This window comes from Bubalus kerabau, chromosome 1 (assembly GCF_029407905.1).
Source record: "Bubalus kerabau isolate K-KA32 ecotype Philippines breed swamp buffalo chromosome 1, PCC_UOA_SB_1v2, whole genome shotgun sequence".
NCBI classification, from domain to species: Eukaryota; Metazoa; Chordata; class Mammalia; order Artiodactyla; family Bovidae; genus Bubalus; species Bubalus kerabau.
Genome location: NC_073624.1, coordinates 250,623,420 through 250,644,397, shown reverse-complemented (window position 1 = coordinate 250,644,397; position 20,978 = coordinate 250,623,420). Strand labels below are relative to the sequence as shown.

The 20,978-nt window shown below is 40.5% G+C and overlaps 1 protein-coding gene across 9 annotated transcripts in view; it reads right to left on the bottom strand.

Moving 5' to 3' along the window:
• RASGRF2 (Ras protein specific guanine nucleotide releasing factor 2) overlaps positions 1–20,978 on the bottom strand; it is a 260,807-nt gene that overhangs the window by 161,986 nt on the left and 77,843 nt on the right. For 6 of the 9 annotated variants that reach the window (XR_008707844.1, XM_055562907.1, XM_055562886.1 and 3 more), the window contains exons 3-4: positions 2,862–3,009; positions 539–628 (exon numbers count right to left, since the gene is read on the bottom strand). Coding sequence is in view for 8 of the 9 variants with exons in the window: in XM_055562907.1 (XP_055418882.1) it covers positions 539–628; positions 2,862–3,009 (238 nt within the window). In the remaining variant the exon portion in view is untranslated. The remainder of the gene's footprint in view (positions 1–538; positions 629–2,861; positions 3,010–20,978) is intronic. The other 3 variants (XM_055562916.1, XM_055562933.1, XM_055562921.1) reach the window with 1 other exon arrangement.

Genomic DNA, 20,978 nt, shown 5'->3' with positions numbered 1-20,978 from the left:
TAGGTAGAGTGCCAGGGTCTGGTTAATTGCAGGAGTTGTATAGTTGTGACAGGAAGATGGAAGGAGTTGCTGATTATGTGGGTGTTAAACAAGAAAGAAACAACAATAAAACAGAAACCTGAGCAGATGTATTGATTCACTCAGTTTTCTCACATGCTCAAAAAAATAAACTTCTCTAAATAAACACTGAAGACTAAAGCTAAAAGAAACATTTTTGAAGTGTAATTTAAAAAATACTCCCTAAAATATAAAAGTAGCACAAACACCAGAAAATTCAGCAGCACTTAAATAACCCAAATGGAGAATACCACTGTCTTAATGTCCACCTTTTGCACCCTTCTCACAGAATCCACAAAGAAATCTCAAGCCAAAGCTTTTCCAGAGAAGTAACCGTGTGTGATAATTCTGAAGCAGAAGTCAGGAAGCCATTGGGAGAGAAACACCAAGATTGTTCTTAGCTCAGAGTCAGGGTGGCAAAGACATCACTACAGAAAGACAACTGGTCCCCACCACACTCGCCCAAAGCTGGAAACCCTACCTTTTTTATCTTCTTGATGTCTGGATCCTCATCTTCTTGATTGCTTTGGTAAGGTCTCATTCGTTCCTTTGTTTTATTAAGAGCGATAATCTGTAACACAAAATTGGTCCATTTCATGATTTGGGAAACACTAGGCTAAAGCCATATATCACAGGAAGTTATGCTTACAAGGTAACTTATAAGATCCTCAGGAAACATTCACTTTTCAGGCACATTATCTTCGTTTGATGCTAAGGCAGGGGAAGCCTGAACTTTACCCCAAACTTGTCTTATTATGCTGCTAACAAAAGTGCTTATATGAAGTGACTGTGGAGAGTGTGAACGGGGGCCTGGGTTACAGAAACGTGAGTCCAAAACTAGACCCTGACTGCCAGCGATGACCAGACCAAGGCCTTCTCAGTATCTCAGTGGTGTGTCAAGCATCTCATCAATGGCAGCTTCCTGTAAAGCCCTCTGATCTCCAAATGCAGTGACACTCAGCTCCAAGCTCATGCTTTCTATACAGCAGAGTCACAGATCTCCTAGGGAAAATGGTAACTGCAAAGGGAACTCCAGAGCCCAGGGGCTCGGCCAAGCCAGTCAAGAAAACACAAAAAGGCAAAAAGAATTGAAACCACCTGGGGGATCTCTTTATAGCCTCAGCTCATTTTTGTGACTCAAAACCAGGTAGCCTCAGAACCACACTTAGCAATGAAATTCCCTGGACAGAGAATCTCCATCACTCAACTGCAGGCTCCTGAAAACTTAAGGACCGATTCAGACTTTACCAACAAGCAAACACTTAAAACGCTGAGATCATAATTGCCCACTCAGACTTGTCTTTACATTTTGTCCCCATTACCAAACTCTCTCCTCTGCCATTTTTCTGGCAGGGAAGTGGGCAAATAAAAGGAGTGGGAAATAAATTATGGCTCCTGTCAAGCAACCACACAAGACAGACCTGCTACTGACAGTTTGTGGCTGCAATATATATTCAGACTAAAAAAGAACATAGTGAAGGCAGATAAGCACACACAAATAAATATTGGGGAACACTGCTTGGTGCTGAGTTTCTCTCATGGAGTAAATGCCAACCTCTTTCACTTGGAAGACAAGCATCTGCTCTAGCTAACTGTGGCGAAGACAGAACACAATAATTTTGTTTTAAATTACAGTGCCTGATATAGTCTTTTAAAATGCAGGTTTGTTATGTTTTCTATTGTTGTTTTCACTATCTCAGATTTCAGGGTTGGATCGGGAAGTTAACAACACTAATGATATGGTGAACAGTCTGCAACTTTTCATCCTCAGAGAAGCAATCAGATCCCAGTGGGAACATCAGCTTAAACCCTGCTCTGTCTGCTGGAGGTGAGGTACACGGGCAGCAGGAGGTGAAAACCCTCTCAGAATTTGCAGAGTAAGTCTCAGAAGAAGATGTGAGGAAATGAAGAAGAAAATGTTGAATGACAGAGAAACAAGAAATTACCCAGATTGAGGAGCCTGCGGTTTGTTTCTATCAACAAAGTTACAATCAGCAGTAGGTTTCATTCTGTCCTGTTCTTTTCTTTGAAGCTAAGAGGACACTATTGCACCACTGGTCAGAAAGAGTGGAAAAACTGCACTTTCTACATTCCTCTGCAATTCTTCAGGTATTGCTCACTTCCCAGAAGGGATGACAGGACAACAAGGGGAGGTACACTCAGGTTTCTGTATACAGATGGAGGCACCTTGGGGAGGAGGGAGGACCCACAGACACCGCAACGGCTGCCGTCTCCATGACCACCTGAGTCAGTCTCACTCTCTGGGGGTGCAGAGCCTGAGGAGTTCGCAGTCAGGGTGGGGCAGGGAGGGAGGCAGGAATTCCAGCTTCAGGAAACAAATGCACCCTAGCATATGTCACATAATTTAACCCAAATGAGTTTTTCAAAATTCTATAGAGGAGAAGGTTGGACTCTTTGGACTGAGGAAAAAAGCAAAGACTTTCTGACTTCATGTTTGTATCTTCTTTAGTTGTCATTCAGACTTTTACACTGAATCTATGACAGGTTCACAATAATCATTACTATGAATCCATCTGAAAACAGATAAATACTGTAGTCGATTCTTGAATATTTGAGCAAATGAAGGACATCAGGAGCACACATAATGTAAAGCTGCATATTATCCTGATAGTTTACTGTACATATTTACCTAATCCTAACTTAGAAAATATATTCATTTCTCATGTACCTGTGATGGCAGAGGACTAAGTTTGGGATCAAAATTTTGCCCCATAGGCTTTAAGTAACCATAAGGAGATGACAATAAACATGAAACAATGAGGAGTCTATCAACTAGGAAATACCTCTGATTTAAGCCTTTCGATTTCTGTATCTTGATCTTCAAGTTGATGCCGGAGTTGGTTAGCTGCAATTTTTTCTGTCTCTACGATCTGAACTAGATGAATGTACTTCTGCATTAATACTTCCCTCTCAATCAAAATGTCTGCATAACTTAAGAGAAAATTACAGTTAGTCATTGAGATATTATTCTACTACAGTTTCATATAGAACAGCATACTCTATGTTTATTTAAAAAGAAGCCATAGAGTTTAACTAACTCTATGTAAACATTAATGTTTGGCTTACATTTGGTATTCTTTAACTATGTAGACTTTGAAACATCACCTTTTTACATAACCTTTAGAAGAGTTTACTTTACGATGGCAGCAACTCACAACTTTATCATTTCAATGAGAAAGATGCAAAACAAATCTATTATTTTATAAAGAAAATAGTGGAACTTCTTTAATAAAAACTGAAGTCTTTGAATTGATGGCACATATTTAAAGTATTTCACGGGGTACAGACCAACTACCAAGCAGAATGAATGCAGGAACCATCAGAAGAGGCCCTGGCTGCAGAGAACCCTGATGACTGTACCACCAGCCTGGCTCTCTTCAGGATTATGCGACCTCTGAATTCACGCTTCCCAAAACCATTAGAGGCAAAAACTTTATTCTAAAAACAAGTGTAGATTCTTGGGCCCTGACATCATCAGCCTAACTTGTTTCCACTACTTTGGCCAAGTGTGAAAAGCAAGACATTCTCTCTTAGATTTTTTATTGATCTCTATGGCACCCAGATTTTTGCTTCCAGAGCTTCTTGTGCTATTTAGGGTGGTAAAATGTTTATCCATTCCCATAATCTTTTCCATATGATGTGATAACAGTAATAAATAATAACTATTTACTGAGCATGTAGGATGTATCACATATATTCTCTTCCTCCCAGCAACCCCAAGAGACAGACTTTATCACTTCAATTGTACAGAGAAAGAATCTGATCCTCACAGCTAATAGGCGGCAGGGCTGGGATTCAAATCAAGGTCTATCTGACCCCAAGCTCATGTTCTTAACCACAAGATAAACTCTCTCTCTAATGAGAAACAGCACACTGGATATAAACAAGAATATAATAACAGATGAGTTTTGAGCTATCTGCCCCCTTGATATATCTTCTACCCCACTACCTCTTCTTTGAGAACCTGGCTGTGGCAGTCCTGTGTATACACAAAATCTGCCCTCATGACCACATGCACTGGTCTAAAAAGAGATAACTGGCCCAAGCTAAACCAAGCTGGATTATTTCTTTTTGGAATCTGGGACTGTGCCTCTGACTTATTTGCTTGAACTGAGATGATATAAACTTGGAAACTCAGATCACTATTATTGATCACCACATTTGGCCACACCCATGCCAAAACAAAGATAGAAAAGAATAAGCAGATGTTCAGAAAAACAGAGACAAGAGAGAAAAAGTCTGAGACAGAAGGGTAAATACTTCCTGTAATTACCTTTGGCTCTTTAGTTTCTGGTCCCAGACCCTCATGATATCTGAATATAATTTTACCCTTGGGTTTGGTGAGATCCTATTGCAGTTTCCATGTAATAAATTCTCTTTCTAACCTACACTAGTTTGAAATAGATTTTTGTTACTTGGAACTAAAAGAGTCTTAATACAATTCTAAAAATCACAATTTTAGTTCGGTTATCTCAACCTTCTCAGCACTTACATCATGTGTGCCATTAGTGTTAGAAAAAAAAAAGCATAGTGTCAGCAATATTTTAAGTCACTTGTTCTAAGAAATTACCCTAAGAGAAGGAAGAAAGGCTGTGTAAGTGTAAACAGGAAGAGGGGGAAAGGAGAAAAAAAGGCACAGCCCTCAAAGAAATATGCTTTAGGGTACTTTAAAAGGAAGATGTAATAATAGAGCATGAGAAAATTACTTATTATAATAAAAACTCTACCCTTTCTCACCAGTTTTATTAGAAATATGCCAAATTTATTACAAACATGTTAGATCAGTATTAGGCAGCAAAAGAGTATTTTATTTTCTTCTATAAAAAGTCCAGACCAGTATGTAGAGCTGAATTCATGCAGACTCATCATTGATATATCTGCCTCCCTTCATTTCCAAGGTCCTGCTGAAATGCTAGGAAAACTGGTTTTTGTTTAGAGAAGGAAACCATAACAGCATTATAAAACAGGAAAATATGTCATCAACAGACCAGAAGTTTTATGAAATTCCATGAAGAGAAAAACCAAGAAGAATCAGAACGGTGGGATAATCAGAGCAAGGAAACCACACAGGCAGACCCCTTGCACAGGCATGGTTCCCACCAAGAGTGGCCAGAGAAACTCCAAGTCCAGAATCAACAAACACAAAGGACAGGAGACGGCAAGGGAAGGATCATCAGGGTCTTTCATTAAACAAGAGCCTTCAGAACATCTGGAAGTTAGGTTCCCCCTCTTCCCATTTTACAAGATAAAGAAAAGGTCCAATGGGCAGGAATGACATGCCCTCAAGTCAGCCGAAGATCTGCTCTCTGTAGAAAGCAGGCCGCCTTCCCGAAGAAGGCTCCTCATGAGGGGGTTAGACTCAGGGAGCAGAGCTTGGCTTTATATCACATCCACTGCAGACACAAGACAGAGAGCAAAAGGGAAAGGCACTGGCAAGGGACTAGGAGTGTGACTACACTGTGTGACTTTTCTATCGGGTAACAAATTACCACAAATATAGTGGTTTAAACAGCACATACATACTATCTCATAGATTCTGTGGTCAGTTTAGCTGCATCCTCAACTCAGAGTCTCCCAAGGTTGCTATCAAGGCGTCAGCCCAGGTGCCTTCTGTTCTAGAGGCGTGAATGAGAGAACCCACACTCATGTTCACTCAGGCTGTTTGAAAAAGGGGTTTTCTTGCAGCTACAGAACTCAGGCAGTTTGCTTCTTCAAGACCAGCAGGAGAGCATCTCTGACCTCAGGGGTGGGCTTGCCGCCCCCCCCCCCATTTGATTAAGTCAGGCCCACTGAGGAAAAGCTCCTTTTTAATTAACTCAAAATCAACTGATTTAGGACCTTAATTAACCTGCAAAATCCCTTTTCCTTTGCCATAGAATGTAATCTAGAAGCCACTATTCACTCGTGTTTGCTATATACTAGTTGCTGGTAGCAAGTCACAGGTTCCACCCAAGCACACTAAAGGGGGTGACGAAGCCTGTGCAAAACCACACAAGGCACACCCTTGTTCACAGTCACAGCGTTAAGCCCAGGCCAGCTACCTACAGTAACCCTCAAGATCCTGCATTTAGAAACAAAGATCACTAGACACTTGAGAAAATTAATCCCTAAGAAAAGTAGTAGGCGGCACGCAAGATGACCCCTAGTGATGGAACAGATCACAGCAAAAGTGATGGGACGGCACTTCCAAGATCAGTGTACAATGAGACTCTGGATTCCATCTTATTATTGGCCTTCTCTTATCTTGCCGGTTTGTGCTGGCCACTGCCATGTCGTGAGCTGCTACATGGAGAGGCCCACACAGACAGAAACTGAGAGAGGCCTCAGCCAACAGCTGATGAGAAACTGAGGCTTCCGTCCAACAACTGGCAAGGAAGTGAATCCAGCCAACAATCATGTGAGTGAGTACCTTTTGAACCTGCAGGTGTGACTGCAGACCTGGCTGACACCAGGATTGCTGCCTTGCGTCCTCAGGGCAGACGCATCCAGCAAAACCAGACCTAGATTCCCAGGCCACAGACACTGCTGGGGACCGTAAGTTGTTTATTGTGTTTTTTTTGTTTTGTTTTGTTTTTTGTAAATGATGCATTTATTGTAATTATTCTTGTTTTTTTTTTTTTTTTCATTTTCACCAAGAAGTTTATTGTTTTAAGCATTGGGGAGTAAACTGTCAAGCGGCAAGAGTTAATAAGTAAAGCCTCAAATGAACAAACAGAAGAGATACTAGGGAAACACGGCTAATCAGGCTACAGAGATTTATTATCTTCAGAGAGATATGGAAGGATAGTAAAGCCATAAAATAAAAAGCGGCTGGAAAAGAAGTGATCAGATAAAAGGAAGAGTTCTTGGAAACAAAAACAATTATTGAAAATTTTCAGGTCAATGAATGTGCTAACCAATAAACCAGACATGGCTAAACTCTAAGCTGGGTGGTGGCAGAGATAAAGAACACTGAACAAAAATACAAAGAGATTAAAAATAGGAAAGAAAATTTGAGCAGCCTGGAGTACAGATCCAAGAAGTCTAAAAACTATCTTATGGGAGTTTCAGAAGGAAAAAAAAAACACAGAGACTGTGATGGGGAGAAAATAATCAAGAAATTCAAGAAACCTTCCTTGAACTGAACACGGTACAGTTCAAATAGAAAGGCTAATCCAAATGCCAGAGAGAACAAATTTAAAAAATGTCATAACCTCTCACACCCTGGTAAAATATCAGAGCTCTAAGGATAGAGAAAAATTATGAAATCTTCCAAAGAGAAACCGTAGGTTAGCTAAAGAAAGTGAGTATCAAGCAGATGCGTTCCTCCTCAGTAACCTAGGGAGTTAGATCACAATAGAGAATTGAACACCAGCCTTGATAGTTGGTACGTAACATTTGTATAACCATGATGCAAATGACCCTCACTGTTTTTTAATTTTCAGAACCAACAGTGGTTTAATTAAATTTATAGAACAGAAGGTAAATGTTTAAAAAAGTTTATAAACAGAGAATAAATAATAGTGAAAGTAATAAAACCTCAGGGTTAGAAGAGAGAAAAGAACAATAAAAACATATTAAATGTCTCAAATTATGTACCTTGCATAGCAGAGAGTCAATACACACTGTCCAAAGTTGGTAAATTAACAGAGGCTTAATGATATGATTTTAAGATATAAAGTCAACCATTGTGAGTAACACAAACAGAGGGGACAGAGGAAGGAGAGGTAAGAGATTTGTAAGAGTCTTAAAGTCTTCATCTTTATAACAGGCAGCCAATAATATTGCTTAAAATTATTGAGTCAAGAAATAGATAAAAGGACTTTATAGAAAATAATATATGTATGAATAATAAATACAGAAAAAAGGTGCTACTACTTAATCATATAAGTAAAAATTGTTTCCTTCACAAGGGCTTCCCTTGGGGCTCAGCTGGTAAAGAATCTGCCTGCAATGAGGCATACCTGGGTTTGATCCCTGGATTGGGAAGATCCCTTGGAGAATGGAAAGGCTACCTAGCCTGGAGAATTCCATGGATTATATAGTCCACAGGGTCACAAAGAGTCAGACATGACTGCACAACTTTCACTTTTCAAAAATTGTTTATCAAATGTATCAAGAGTTTCAGCAAACAATGCTACTCAGCGCCAGCAAAGATATGTTAAAACGGCTACAATACTGGAGTGAACTATGTCACAGTATGTATCAAGATACACTAAAAAGGTCATACACATCCTTGGTCATCGTAATTACACTTCTAATAATCTAACCCAAGGAAAATAAACAGAAGTTTGCACAAAGATGTACAAGAAACAAGATGTGCATTCATTAATTATTTTAATGACTATAAGAAAGTGCAAACAATCTAAATGTACATGTATATAATATGGAAGTGATTAAACAAGCAATAGTAGATCTACACAGTGGAATGATACATGCCATTTACAATCATATTTTAAAAGAACAGTAACATAATGAAGACATATCCAAGACTTACTAATAAGTGAACAACAACAATAACAAAAACTCCAGGAGACAAAAATAAACATGTTTTGTGCATGCACATAAGTTCAATTGCAGAGAGAGAAAATTATGTATATCACAGATATAAGGGTTGGGAAGGAGGGGTGACCAAGAGGGAATGATAGGCACTCCAAATACAAAAAGCGGTGTTCTTTCACTAGTAAAATTATGGGTAATTTTTAATTAACTTCTTTTGTGCTTTTCTGTATTTTTCCAGCACCTCTATAATTTTAAGTGGAAACCCCACATACACCAATCCTAATGACAGATATTTACTCTGTGAGACAGGATTATGTAATGTTTATTTCCTTCTTAATGTGTCCCTATGACTTCAAATTCATTTTTTCATCCAATGTTTATTGACCGGTATGTATCCAGAAACTGTTCAAAGCACTGGAGACAGGAGTAAACAAAGCAGAAAAAAAAAACAAAAAAACCTGTACTCTTGTGAAGTTTACACTGTAGTACAGAGCAAAAAAAAAAGGTCTTAATGACTCAGATAACCATGATAATGTGGTCACTTACCTAGAGCCAGACATCCTGGAGTGTGAAGTCAGGTAGGTCTTAGGAAGCATCATTATAAACAAAGCTATTGGAGGTGATGGAATTCCAGCTGAGCTATTCCAAATCCTAAACAATGATGCTGTGAAAGTGCTACACTCAACACGTCAGCAAATTTGGAAAACTCAGCACTGGCCACAGGACTAGAAAGAGTCAGTTTTCATTCCAATCCCAAAGAAGGGAAATGCCAAAGAATGTTCAAACTGCCATATAATTGTGCCCATGCCAGTAAGGTTTTTCTCAAAATTCTTCAAGCTAGGCTTCAGCAGTATGTGAACCTAGAACTTCCACATGGACAAGCTGGATTTAGAAAAGACAGAGGAACCAGAGATCAAATTGTCAACATTCTCTGGATAAGCAAAGAAATTCCAGAAAAACATCTACTGCTGCTTCATCGACTATGTTAAAGCCTTTGACAGTATGGATCACAACAAACTGTGGAAAATTCTTAAAGAGGTGGGAATACCATACCACCTTATCTGTCTCCTGAGAAACCTGTATATGGGTCAAGAAGCAACAGTTAGAACTGGACATGGAACAATGACTGGTTCAAAATTGGGAAAGGACTGCATCAAAGCTGGATATTTTCACCCTGCTTATTTAACTTATATGCAGAGTACATCATGTAAAAAAGCAAAGAGGAACTAAGAAGCCTCTTGATGAGAGTGAAAGAGGAGAGTGAAAAAGCTGGCTTAAAACTCAACATTCAAAAACCTAAGATCATGGCATCCAGTCCATCACTTTATGGCAAATAGAAGGGGAAAAGCAGAAGCAGTAACAGATTTTATTTTCTGTGGCTCAAAAATCATTGTGGATGGTGACTGCAGCCATGAAATTAAAAGATGCTTGATCCTTGGAAAGAAAGTAATGACAAACCTAGACAGCATATTAAAAAGCAGAGATATCACTTTGCTGACAATGGTCCATATGGTCAATGCTATGGTCCTTCCAATAGTCATGTATGGATATGAGAGTTGCAGCATAAAGAAGGTTGAGCACCAAAGAATTGATGCCTTGAAATTGTGGTCTTGGAGAAGATTCTTGAGAGTCCCTTGGACTGCAAGGAGATCAAATTAGTCAGTCTTAAAGGAACTCCACCCTGAATAGTCATTGGAAGGACTGATGCTGAAGCTGAAGCTCTAATACTTTGGCCACCTGACGCAAGGAGCCAACTCCCTGGAAAAGATCCTGATGCTGGGAAAAACTGAAGGAAAAAGGAGGAGGGAGTGGCAGAGGAAGAGATGGTTAGATAGCATCACTGACTCAGTGGACATAAATCTGAGCAAATTCCATGAGACAGTGAAGGACAGGGGAGCCTGGTGTGCTGCAGTCCATGGGGTCGCAAAGAGTCAGGCACAACTTAGCAACTGAACAACAACAACACAGCAAAAGACATTAATATAAGAAAAATCTATAGTGTGCTGTTAATGTTTCGTCCTTCTCCAGGGGATGTTCACAACCCAGGGATCAAATCCATGTCTCCTGCATTGGCAGGTGGATTCTTTATCACTAAGGCACCTGGGAAGCCCAAGCAGTATGCTACTGGTGATCATTACCTTAAAGGAGAAAAATAGAGGAGTAGGAAAGGAAATGGGGGAGACGGGGTTACCATTTTAACCAGGGTATGAGAGAGGCTTTTTACTGAGAAGCCAGCACTGGAGTAATGAATGATCTGAGAAGAGAGCCTTGTGGCCAGCTCAGGGGGAGCCTGCCAGGTAGAGGAAACAGCAAGTGCAAAAGCCCTGTGGTGGGAGTGGGTCTGGCCTGTATGGGAATGGCAAAGTGGCCGGTTTACCAGGGGGCATACATGAGAGGCAGAAGAGGGGACAGGATTTTAATGCATGTAGGGTTCTAGGGACCAATCTAAAGTCTCGGTTTTCACCCTGTATGAGATGCAGAACTTTAATCAGAGGCATGGCAAGATCTGACTTCTTTACAGGATCACACTGGATGCTGTGATATGAAAGGACAGAGCTGAGGGATGGAGTATAAAGAAGAAAAGGAAACCAGTGGAATTTCCACAATAATCCAGGAAAAGTGTTAAAGACTAGTCCATGCTAGATGATCATCTAGACGATCATGTAGCATGGGACCTGGCACAAAACAGTCATTCAAATGAAATCATTGTCAAATGAAAAAAACGTCACTTAATATGATTTGTTTTGCACAGTTTATTCTTTTTACAAAATAATTTTCTTTTCTCATAATTTTCAAGTCATTTGAAGTATTTCATTGGGTCTCCCTAGTTTACTTTTATGGGGATATTGTCCCACCTTAAAAATCATAGTTTTTTTTTATGTATCCCACTAGTAAAATAAAAAATGTACTACAGACTGGGTCAAATCAGTGAAGACACATGCATGGCTTCCCTCTAGTGTAAGAGTTTTCAGAGCACTGTTATTTCTATTCTACTATATTATCAATACATGTTTTGTCTGATTAAATTTTCTGGTTACTAGATAATGCTCAGGCTTAAGTGTTTCAGTCTAAACTATTCATTACTTCTGTTTTGCAATTTATTCACATATTAGTTTTTGTTATTCAGTTTAAGATTCCTTGAGAAAAAATGGTTCCTCGTTGCCAAAGGAAATAATAAAATTAAGCCATATAAATGAACATGATGAAAACCAAACTAAGCTGTTGAGTACCAACAGATGGCAAGTCTGAGAAATATATATGGGAATAAAATATTCTTGGGTAATATTTATAATCAAAACCACTACTCCATGCAAGAGAGAAGAAATATTCCAGTAGAATCCTGAAGAGTTCAGAGATAAGGCACAGTATAAAATCACAGGCCTTAAAATTATCAGGAAGGAATTTTACTTGGGCCAGAACCTTATCCTAGTTATTCTGCCCTGTCTTTTTTTGTTCCTTCAGCTGCTCCAGGTCTTAGTTGTGGCATGCAGGGTCTTTAAGTTGAGGCACATGGGATCTAGTTTCCTGACCAGGGATTGAACCTTGGCCCCCTGCACTGGGAGCGCAGAGTCTCAGCCCCTGGACCACCAGGGAAGTCCTTTATCCTAGCTATTTTGATTGAAGATATATTTGCTAATGAGAGAGAGAGATGTGTCTAATACGCTAGACAATTATAATTATAATTAGCATATATATCTAGCATATCAGAGAAAGGGAGAGAACTATAGTAAAACCCAAACTAAAATGCTGTATAATGGGTAACTGAAGAAACAGTCCCACTAGCTCCAGGGTTATGCTAAATTTTATTGAGAAAACTTTGGAATCAGCATTCAGAGGCATCGTGGAGTCTTTGGAAACTGGAGAAATCCAGTTCAGGATGACAGCATTGTGGTTCCAGCTAAACAATGTTTGAGCACAGGCAGCAGCACCCTTATCTAAGCAAGACCAGGCCTTCAGGCATCATTATAGCCACCTTAACATTGCTACCCTCCATTTTTCTGGCTCTCAAATGCTCTTACATCAATAGGTCCACTCCACTGGCTTATCAATATTTTCCAGGTATCACATCAGTGTTAGAAGTTCTAACACTAATTTATTCCCACTAATCTCTTTTTTTCTACAAACAGGCTCTTCTTTCCTACACTGTCCCCTTTACAATAAGTGGAAACTCAAGCATCTCTGTTAGGAGAGATCAAAAAAAGAAATAAAATTTAAGGACTAAGGATGTCAGAGTTGGACTATAAAGAAAGCTGAGTGCCGAAGAACTGATGCTTTAGAACTGTGGTATTGAAGAAGACTCTTGAGAGTCCCTTGGACTGCAAGGAGATCCAACCAGTCCATCCTAAAGGAGACCAGTCCTGAATATTCACTGGAAGGGACTGATGCTGAAGCTGAAATTCCAATATTTTGGCCACCTAATGCAAAGAACTGACTCACTAGAGAAGACCCTGATGCTGGGAAAGATTGAAGGCAGGAGGAGAAGGGGATGACAGAGGATGAGGTGGTTGGATGGCATCACTGACTCAGTGGACATGAGTTTGAGTAAGCTCCGGGAGTTGGTAATGGACAGGGAAGCCTGGTGTGCTGCAGTCCATGGTCTCGCAAAGAGTCGGACAGGACTGAGCGACTGAACTAAAAGCTCCCTCTTTTAAACACTGCTTTCTTTTCAGTTCACAGTTGTAGTTCATTACTTACAACATCTGATTAATTTTGGGACATGTGAAAAGTTGTCACTAATCTTTTCTAAAGCACAATTAAATATAAAAAATGAGCAAAACATTGTTATAAGGAAGTATAACAGAAAGCCAATAATGGTAAAGTTATTACTTTGACAGAAAGAAATGTTAAGGAATGCTTCTAAAACTAAATACATTTTATAGTATAGTACTATATTTAAAAAGTGAGGAACATGTTTTATATCACAATTGATACTGATGACCCTTTCCTAACACTGAGACTTTTCTTTCTTTACAAATATGCATAAGTAAGTATTGGTAGAATTCTCTTTATGATCACCAAAAATTCTTGAGCCAAAGTATATATCTAACTATATTCATTAAACACAAATGAATTAAAGGTGTTTATAAATTTTCATGTTTAATTTCTACTATGAGGACTCTGAACAAAATAGCAATGGAAACAGGTGTTGGTGGGACTGTGGAGAAACTGGAACCCTCATACACTGCTAGTGGGAATGGAAAGTAGTGTATCCACGGGGGAACAGTCTGGCAGTTCCCTGAAAAGCTAAACATACAGATGCTACACGAGCCAATAATTCTTGCCTTGTGCTAAGTTGCTCAGTCATGTCCAACACTTTGTGACCCTATAAACTGTAGCCCTCCAGGCTCCTCTGTCCATGGGATTCTCCAGGCAAGAATACTGGAATGGGTTAGCATGCCCTCCTCCAGGGAATCTTCCCAACCCAGGGATTGAATGCGTGTCAAACCCGTGTCTCTCATATCTCCTGTGTTGGCAGCTGGGTTCTTTACCACTAGTGCCATCTGAGAACTGAAAACATAAATCCACACAAAATCTAGTACACAAATATTCACAGTGGCACTGCTCAGAACAGCAAAAAGAGAAAACAACCCAAATGTCCACCAATTAATGAATGAACAAAAAGCGGTATAGTCACACAATGGAATAGTATTCAGCCATAAAAAGGGTGGAGGGCTGATTATGCTACAGCATGAATGAACCTTGATAACATTATGTTAAGTGAAAGAAAGTGAAGTGAAAGTGAAGTCACTCAGTCGTGTCCGACTCTTTGCGACCCCATGGACTGTAGCCTATCAAGCTCCTCCGTCCATGGAATTCTCCAGGCAAGAGTACTGGAGTGGATTGCCATTTCCTTCTCCAGGGGATCTTCCTGGCCCAGGAATCGAACCCAGGTCTCCCGCATTGCAGGCAGATGCTTTACCGTCTGAGCCACCAGGGACAGAGACAAATACATTTACATGAAATGTCCAGAATTCACAAATCCATAGAGACAGCAAGTAGATCAGTGGTTGGCTAGGGCTAGGGAAATCAGGGAATAGGGAGTAACTGCTAATTGATGGGGTTTTTTTCTTGAGTGTTGAAAATGTTCTGGAACTAGGTAGTGGTGATGGTTGCATAATTTTGTGAATATACCAGAAATCACGAAATCACAATCTTTAAAATGGTACATTTTTATGGTATGTGAATTACATCTCAATTTTTAAAATAATAATACTTTGTAAAAAGCAATGGAATGACTTCTCCCCAAAACCAGTATTTTCACTGCATGATAAATCAAAAAATTTTATGTCAAAAATGCCATAGATTTAAGTACAAGATAAAAAATGACATGGGCTTATAACAAATATGAAAAATAGAAAATATCTGTCACACAAAGAGCTCACAAACAAACTGATAAGAAAAACACCAATTGGAAAAATGGAGAATGGATATGAGATAGTAATTCATATAGGTAGTAGAGACAAATATTAACAATAGCAAAAAATAGTCTCACCAATAATCACGGAAATACTCATTACACAAGATACCATTCTCTACCCATCAATATAATAAAGATTTTAAAAAATGATTCCAGCTTTCTCATGCCCTAGCAGAGGGAGATTAAACTGGTACCCACATTTCTGAAAAGCAACTTGGCCCTGTGCCAAGAGCAGGGATAAGAGATGAGCAGGACACATTTGTGTTGAAGGAATTCAAGCTGACAGGGAGAAGCAGAGAAACAAATCAATGCAATAATCTCATAGAGGCTCAGAGATAAATAAGAGGTTACAGTAGGGGCTCAAAGAAGGGAATGGTCAGCACTTCCCTGAGCTGGAGAAAGAGGATCCAGGAAGATGGTGCAGATGACTGAGAGCTGAGCCTGAAAGACGAGCTGGAGTTACTCAGGCTGGAGGGACACCCCAGCACATCAGAATTCCTGAGCTCAGGACATGGGAGGTGGCGGTGGTGTGGTGTGGGATGGCATGAGAAGCTCACAAAGGTTAGCTCAGAGGGTCCTTGCTTGACTGGCTCACTGCATCCCAGAACTTGCTAGGGAGGGAATAAACATCAGTTGAATGAATGAATTTTTTTTTTCCTTAAAAGCAGCATGGGGGACCATCATACTATTCTCCCGACCCTTGTATCTGTTTAAATTTTTATATTATAAGGAAATTGACTTTAATAACTAAAATTACTCAAGGGCACCCTGGAATTCTTCTAGAAGATCAGATGTTTTCTTCAGAAAGGGTATTCTGGTAATCATGTGGAGGACAGATCAGAATGATACACATTTGGAAGGGAGACCTCTTGCAGAAAACTGAGTTTAGTTTTGGGCTTACTGAGTATCAGTCTATCTATACACACACGTGCAAATACGAAGGGGGGGTAAAAAACAGAACAAATTGTGACCAGTAAGTACCTCTGAGGAAATAAGTAGGCTTGGGGAATGTTGGGGGAGAGGGGAAGGATATGAGTGGAAACTAGAACTTTTTACCCTCTGTACTTGTGCATTGTTTAAATTTTCATTTTCTTTTTGAAGAACTTGAATTTATAGGCATTATTTGTGTAATTCAAAAATAAGTACCAAATACAAAATGGCAAGTTGAAGTTACATAAGGAGGGTAAAGCTCTGGAAAGTCATGTTGACCCAGGTGACACAGCTTCAATGGGGGAGAGACAGAAACTCACCCCCAGAGGCTGGAAAGAGCAGGAGTGTGTACAAAGAAAGAACAAACAAATCATTTCTCCAAAAAACCTGGCTGCACTTTCAAGAGTGGTCAGCAGCTAGAGGAGGATTTAGGGCCAAGGCAAAGGGTTTCTGGTTTTTAGGTGGGAGACAAATATTTAAGAAAAACCAAAGAACACAAGAGAAAAGTCATGTTGAGCAGGATAAAGGGAGAGAGGAGGCTCAGGAAAAGCCATTGGAACTGTAAGAGAGAAATGAATCAATTATCCAGCAAGAAAATCAGAGGGAAGAAGCCAATGGTAGAGATCTTCCTTGAACCAGAGAGGTTCTCTGGAGGCGGCCCCCTGCAGGGGGTGAGCCCACGTGCACATGAGGACCCGCTCTGTGAGTGGAGACTCAAGGTCGCGCTGCGGTGTCAGCTGACGCTTAAGGAAGGAGACAAGACAAGCATCTGAGGCAAACACTCTGTGAGGAACAGGAAAGATAACTGACGGGTAAGAGGATTAACAAAGGGCTGCAAATAAGACAATCCAAGCCCAATTTTTCTCCACAGAAAACAATTTCTACTATCCAACCAAGCAAATCTTTCAGTCCACAAACACTACTCCTTTTCTTTTGTGTTGCACTCTTCAAACTCTAAGGGGAAAAGTGCTGAAGTCTCTTTCATTGTGGCAGATGTGGAGGCAAAGGTCTGACAGACCTTCTTGGTAAAGAAAGACAAAATCTCAAACACACAAAATCCACATCTTCAGCTTTTTAACAGTGGCAGTCTTACTGTTACAAGAAGACTACAAAATATGCCCTTGGGATTGCTGTAGGCTGTATAACATTACCATACGTTTCTGATTTCCTAGTCTTGGGGCTTTGCTGTAATACATAAAACATTTTCAGCTTTTCTGTGTAATCACGCTTCTGACTTGTGAAGGACTTTCCCATGCTCAATCTACAAAGTGCTAATTTTATGGGGATGACAGGATACATACAGTGGCCTTCAGTGTTGGACAGATTTTGTATTATACACTTTGCTCCAAAGTAAGCCTCTAGCCAGGTAAAAAGAACGAGGTTACAGGCATTAGGTGTTTGGTGCAATTACCATGGGTGTGTGTGTGTGTGTGTATGTGTGTTTTAGAGGGAGAGGTGAAGAGATAGAGAATATGAAGGAGGCTGCCTCAGGCACAGACCCAAGAAGCTGGATTACAGCTTTCTTTAGTGGACAAGAAGACAAGGTTTAACTGAAAACCTTAACTGGAGGATTAAGTTTCTCCACTCATCAAGTTCACAACTGACTTCAGGGTGAAGGAAAGGGCTGTGGCAAGCCCTAGCCAAACAAAACCCAATGTGAGCTTTATGGGACCGAGTCACATGCCCAGTTCCTTTTTCTCTTGCAAATACCTTCCCCATGAAGGAAAACCTAAGAGCCACCTGCCACAGGCACACACAAAAGGGAGGAAAGAGCACCGAAGGTGTTGAGTTTTAGCTGGAGAAGTTGGAGGCAAAGCGGGCAAAAGATAGCAGGACCGTCTCAAACACTGAGAGCATAAGCAAGAGCTCTGCAGGTGAGCAAAGCCACACACACCCCATGGTGTGCAACATCAGGCACCACGTTTTCCATGGCTCTGATGTTTCACAAGCCCTCCCCTGACCTCAGACCCGGTAGAAACCCAGAGCCAGCTCTCCCCTCAGGACACACCTGACTTCTCTAGGAGCCCCTGATGCTCATTCTCCCATACCTGACATACCAGTGGGCAAGGAGACCCACCAGTATTGCCCGGTTCCCTACTCCCCCTTCCAGGCATTCATACACCACAGTTCCCTGCAGAAGCCCTTCCTGGCCAGCACTTGTCATCCTGCCCCATAGTCCTCCTCGCAGTCATCATATGCCCTCTCAGGGAGTGACACCATCCAAGCTAGGGATGCCACCCTGGTCCGACACTGTCCATTTCCAGGCTGGCACAAGATCCTTTGAAGTCTACCCTCTACAACTCTGAAATACTTTCCACCTACCTAACTGCCATCAACCAGGTCCTTCAGGTCTTATGCTTAGATCAGAATGAGAAAAGCCTTGGTACCTCTGGTTCAACTGGATCCTCTTCCAAGACATGACTACCTTCTAACTTCCGAGGTTCCATTTGCTCAGGGCTCCAGCAGATGAAACTCAGAGGGAAAAGAGCTGTGGACATTATCATGTCAGCCAATGAGCCCTTAAAGACCCACAATCAACTGGATCAATGCTTTTAATTGTCATAATGGCTACCATAAAGAAGACTGAGTGCTGAAGAATTGATGCTTTTGAACTGTGGTGTTGGAGAAGACTCTTGAGAGTCCCTGGGACTGTAAGGAGATCAAAGCAGTCAATCCTAAAGGAAATCAATCCTGAATATTCATTGGAAGGACTGATGTTGAAGCTGAAACTCCAATACTTTGGCTACCTGATGTGAAGAGTTGACTCATTAGAAAAGACCCTGATGCTGGGAAAGATTGAGGGCAGGAGGAGAAGGGGACAGCAGAGGATGAGTTGGTTGGATGGCATCACTGACTCAACGGACATGAGTCTGAGCAAGGTCCAGGAGCTGGTGAAGGACAGGGAAGCCTGGCGTGTGGCAGTCCATGGGCTTGCAAAGAGTCAGATACAACTGAGAGACTGAACAACAACCACAACAATGCCTACAACCGAATCAACCACGGTGGACAGATATGGCCAAGAGAACAAAGAAATATCAAGTTACTGGAAATGTCCAAAGCTCCATATCTAAATGGCAAACCATTTCTAGAACAAGTACAGACTTCATTACTATTAAAATACTCTGGCTTCACCTCATCTCAACAAAAACAAGACTAAGCCTTGCTATTGTTAGGGGAAGCACATTGATTGAAACGGCCCACCCTGGCCAGGCACCATAGTAACCATTTGCATGAGTTGTTTCACGACAGGAGATCCTGATAAGGAATACGGAACTAATAAGCCACCACCAACCGGAAGAGTTCGGGAAAAGTCGAAAGGAGACACTGCGTGTCCATCCACTTCCCAGAATCCCTCTCACTAGCATCCATCTTGGCTGAGCGATGCGTGCGCCACCAGGAAAGACTCTGAATTAGAATGATTGGCCAAAGACCACCCGGAAACTAATCCCATCACCATAAAACCTGACATTGCAAGCCACGCGGCAGAGCAGTTCTCCTGGGTTCCCTTACCCTACTGCTTTCCACCTGGGTGCCCTTCCCAGTAAAATCTCTTGTTTTGTCAGGACATGTGTCTCCTCTGACAATTCTTTTCCAAGTGTTAGACAACAGCCTGCTCTTGGGGCCCTGTAGGGGGGCCTCCCCATTCCTACAACATTATCACCTTCCTGTGAACCAAAGCCAGTAATACATAATGAAATGATATTTTAAATGTGCCAATTTCTAGAAATGTAATAGCAACCAACTTTGAGCAAAACTGTAAAACAAGCTTCCTGGACAAGGTTAAAGCTTCAAAATGAGAATATCAATTTCCAAAAAGATATCTTCCTGGGCCAGATCTAAGGAAGAAAACAAACAACTGAACATACCAGGAAACGACCTAAAGATCCTCTGAAAGCAAATCAAGTCGATGCAGCTCGGAGGTACAAAAGCCAGCCTCAAAAATGTGATTCTCATGACACCCCAAAGATAGAACGCCCAGGCCAGCACTGATAAACACCCCAGGGAAAGAGGAGCAGTGATCAAGAGAAGGATTCTGAGCAGTCCCTGTTTCTGTGTAGTACCTACAGAAGGATCTATAGCTCAGAAAAGAACTAGTCTCAGACTAAAATACTCATCAGTTCATCAAAAGCTCATACTTAAAAAGAGGGATCAATAAAACCATAATTATTGAGCATCTGCTATTAAAAAGGCAGTAATACCAAAATAATGCCATCAGGCTGTCCTCTAAAGGTGAAATGTTTAGTTAGCAACCAGTTGTTTAATTAGCACAATTTCAAGCAAAAAGGGCTGACAAATTCTTTCTCTGAATCAGCCTCATTAACTTTCTGGCTCTGCTCATTTACAAACAAAGTCAGGATGAATTTCACAGACCCAAGTTTACACCAAAAACTTGACTTAATGAAATGTAAATGAAAAAGTTATTACCTTCTATGATTTAGAAAGCAAAAATTTAAGAAGCATCTCAATACAAAAAGTCAAATACAAGAACAGGTGTAAAACAGTCAAATTAAAAGAAGTCATCAAACAATGGAGTCCTGGACCTCAAATCAAAGGAAAAGCAAATCTAATAGACCAAAAGTCAGAACACCAAAAAAAAATGATGAATTAGTAACCAAATCTTCACATCTAAAAGAGAAGAAAAACTTGGATTAACCAAACCACTTAAGTGGTTTCTAAAATCTATGCTTCCTGACAAAATCATGTAAGCCCTGGATTGATCATACAGCAGTCAATATCAAATAGCTACTGACCTACTTCCATATATATGACAAAGTTTTCTTGGTATACCAAAAAAACCTCTTACTTGAAATTTTACCATTTTAAAGTAATTCATACTCTATTTGGTTCACCACAATGTTTGCTTGGCAACTACAAAGGAATTTAGGCTGCTAATGGTACTTGGTTTTTCTGGAAAGAAAAAAAAAAAATGGGCAAATACACGTGTTTTAAATTATTTACTTCATTTTAACTCCCAGGTAGAAAGGAACAGAAGTGGTCACAAAGACTGTGTCTGGAAATGACCCAAGGGTTCTACCTTGCCAACTTGATACTTCTTTCACCTTTGAAAACC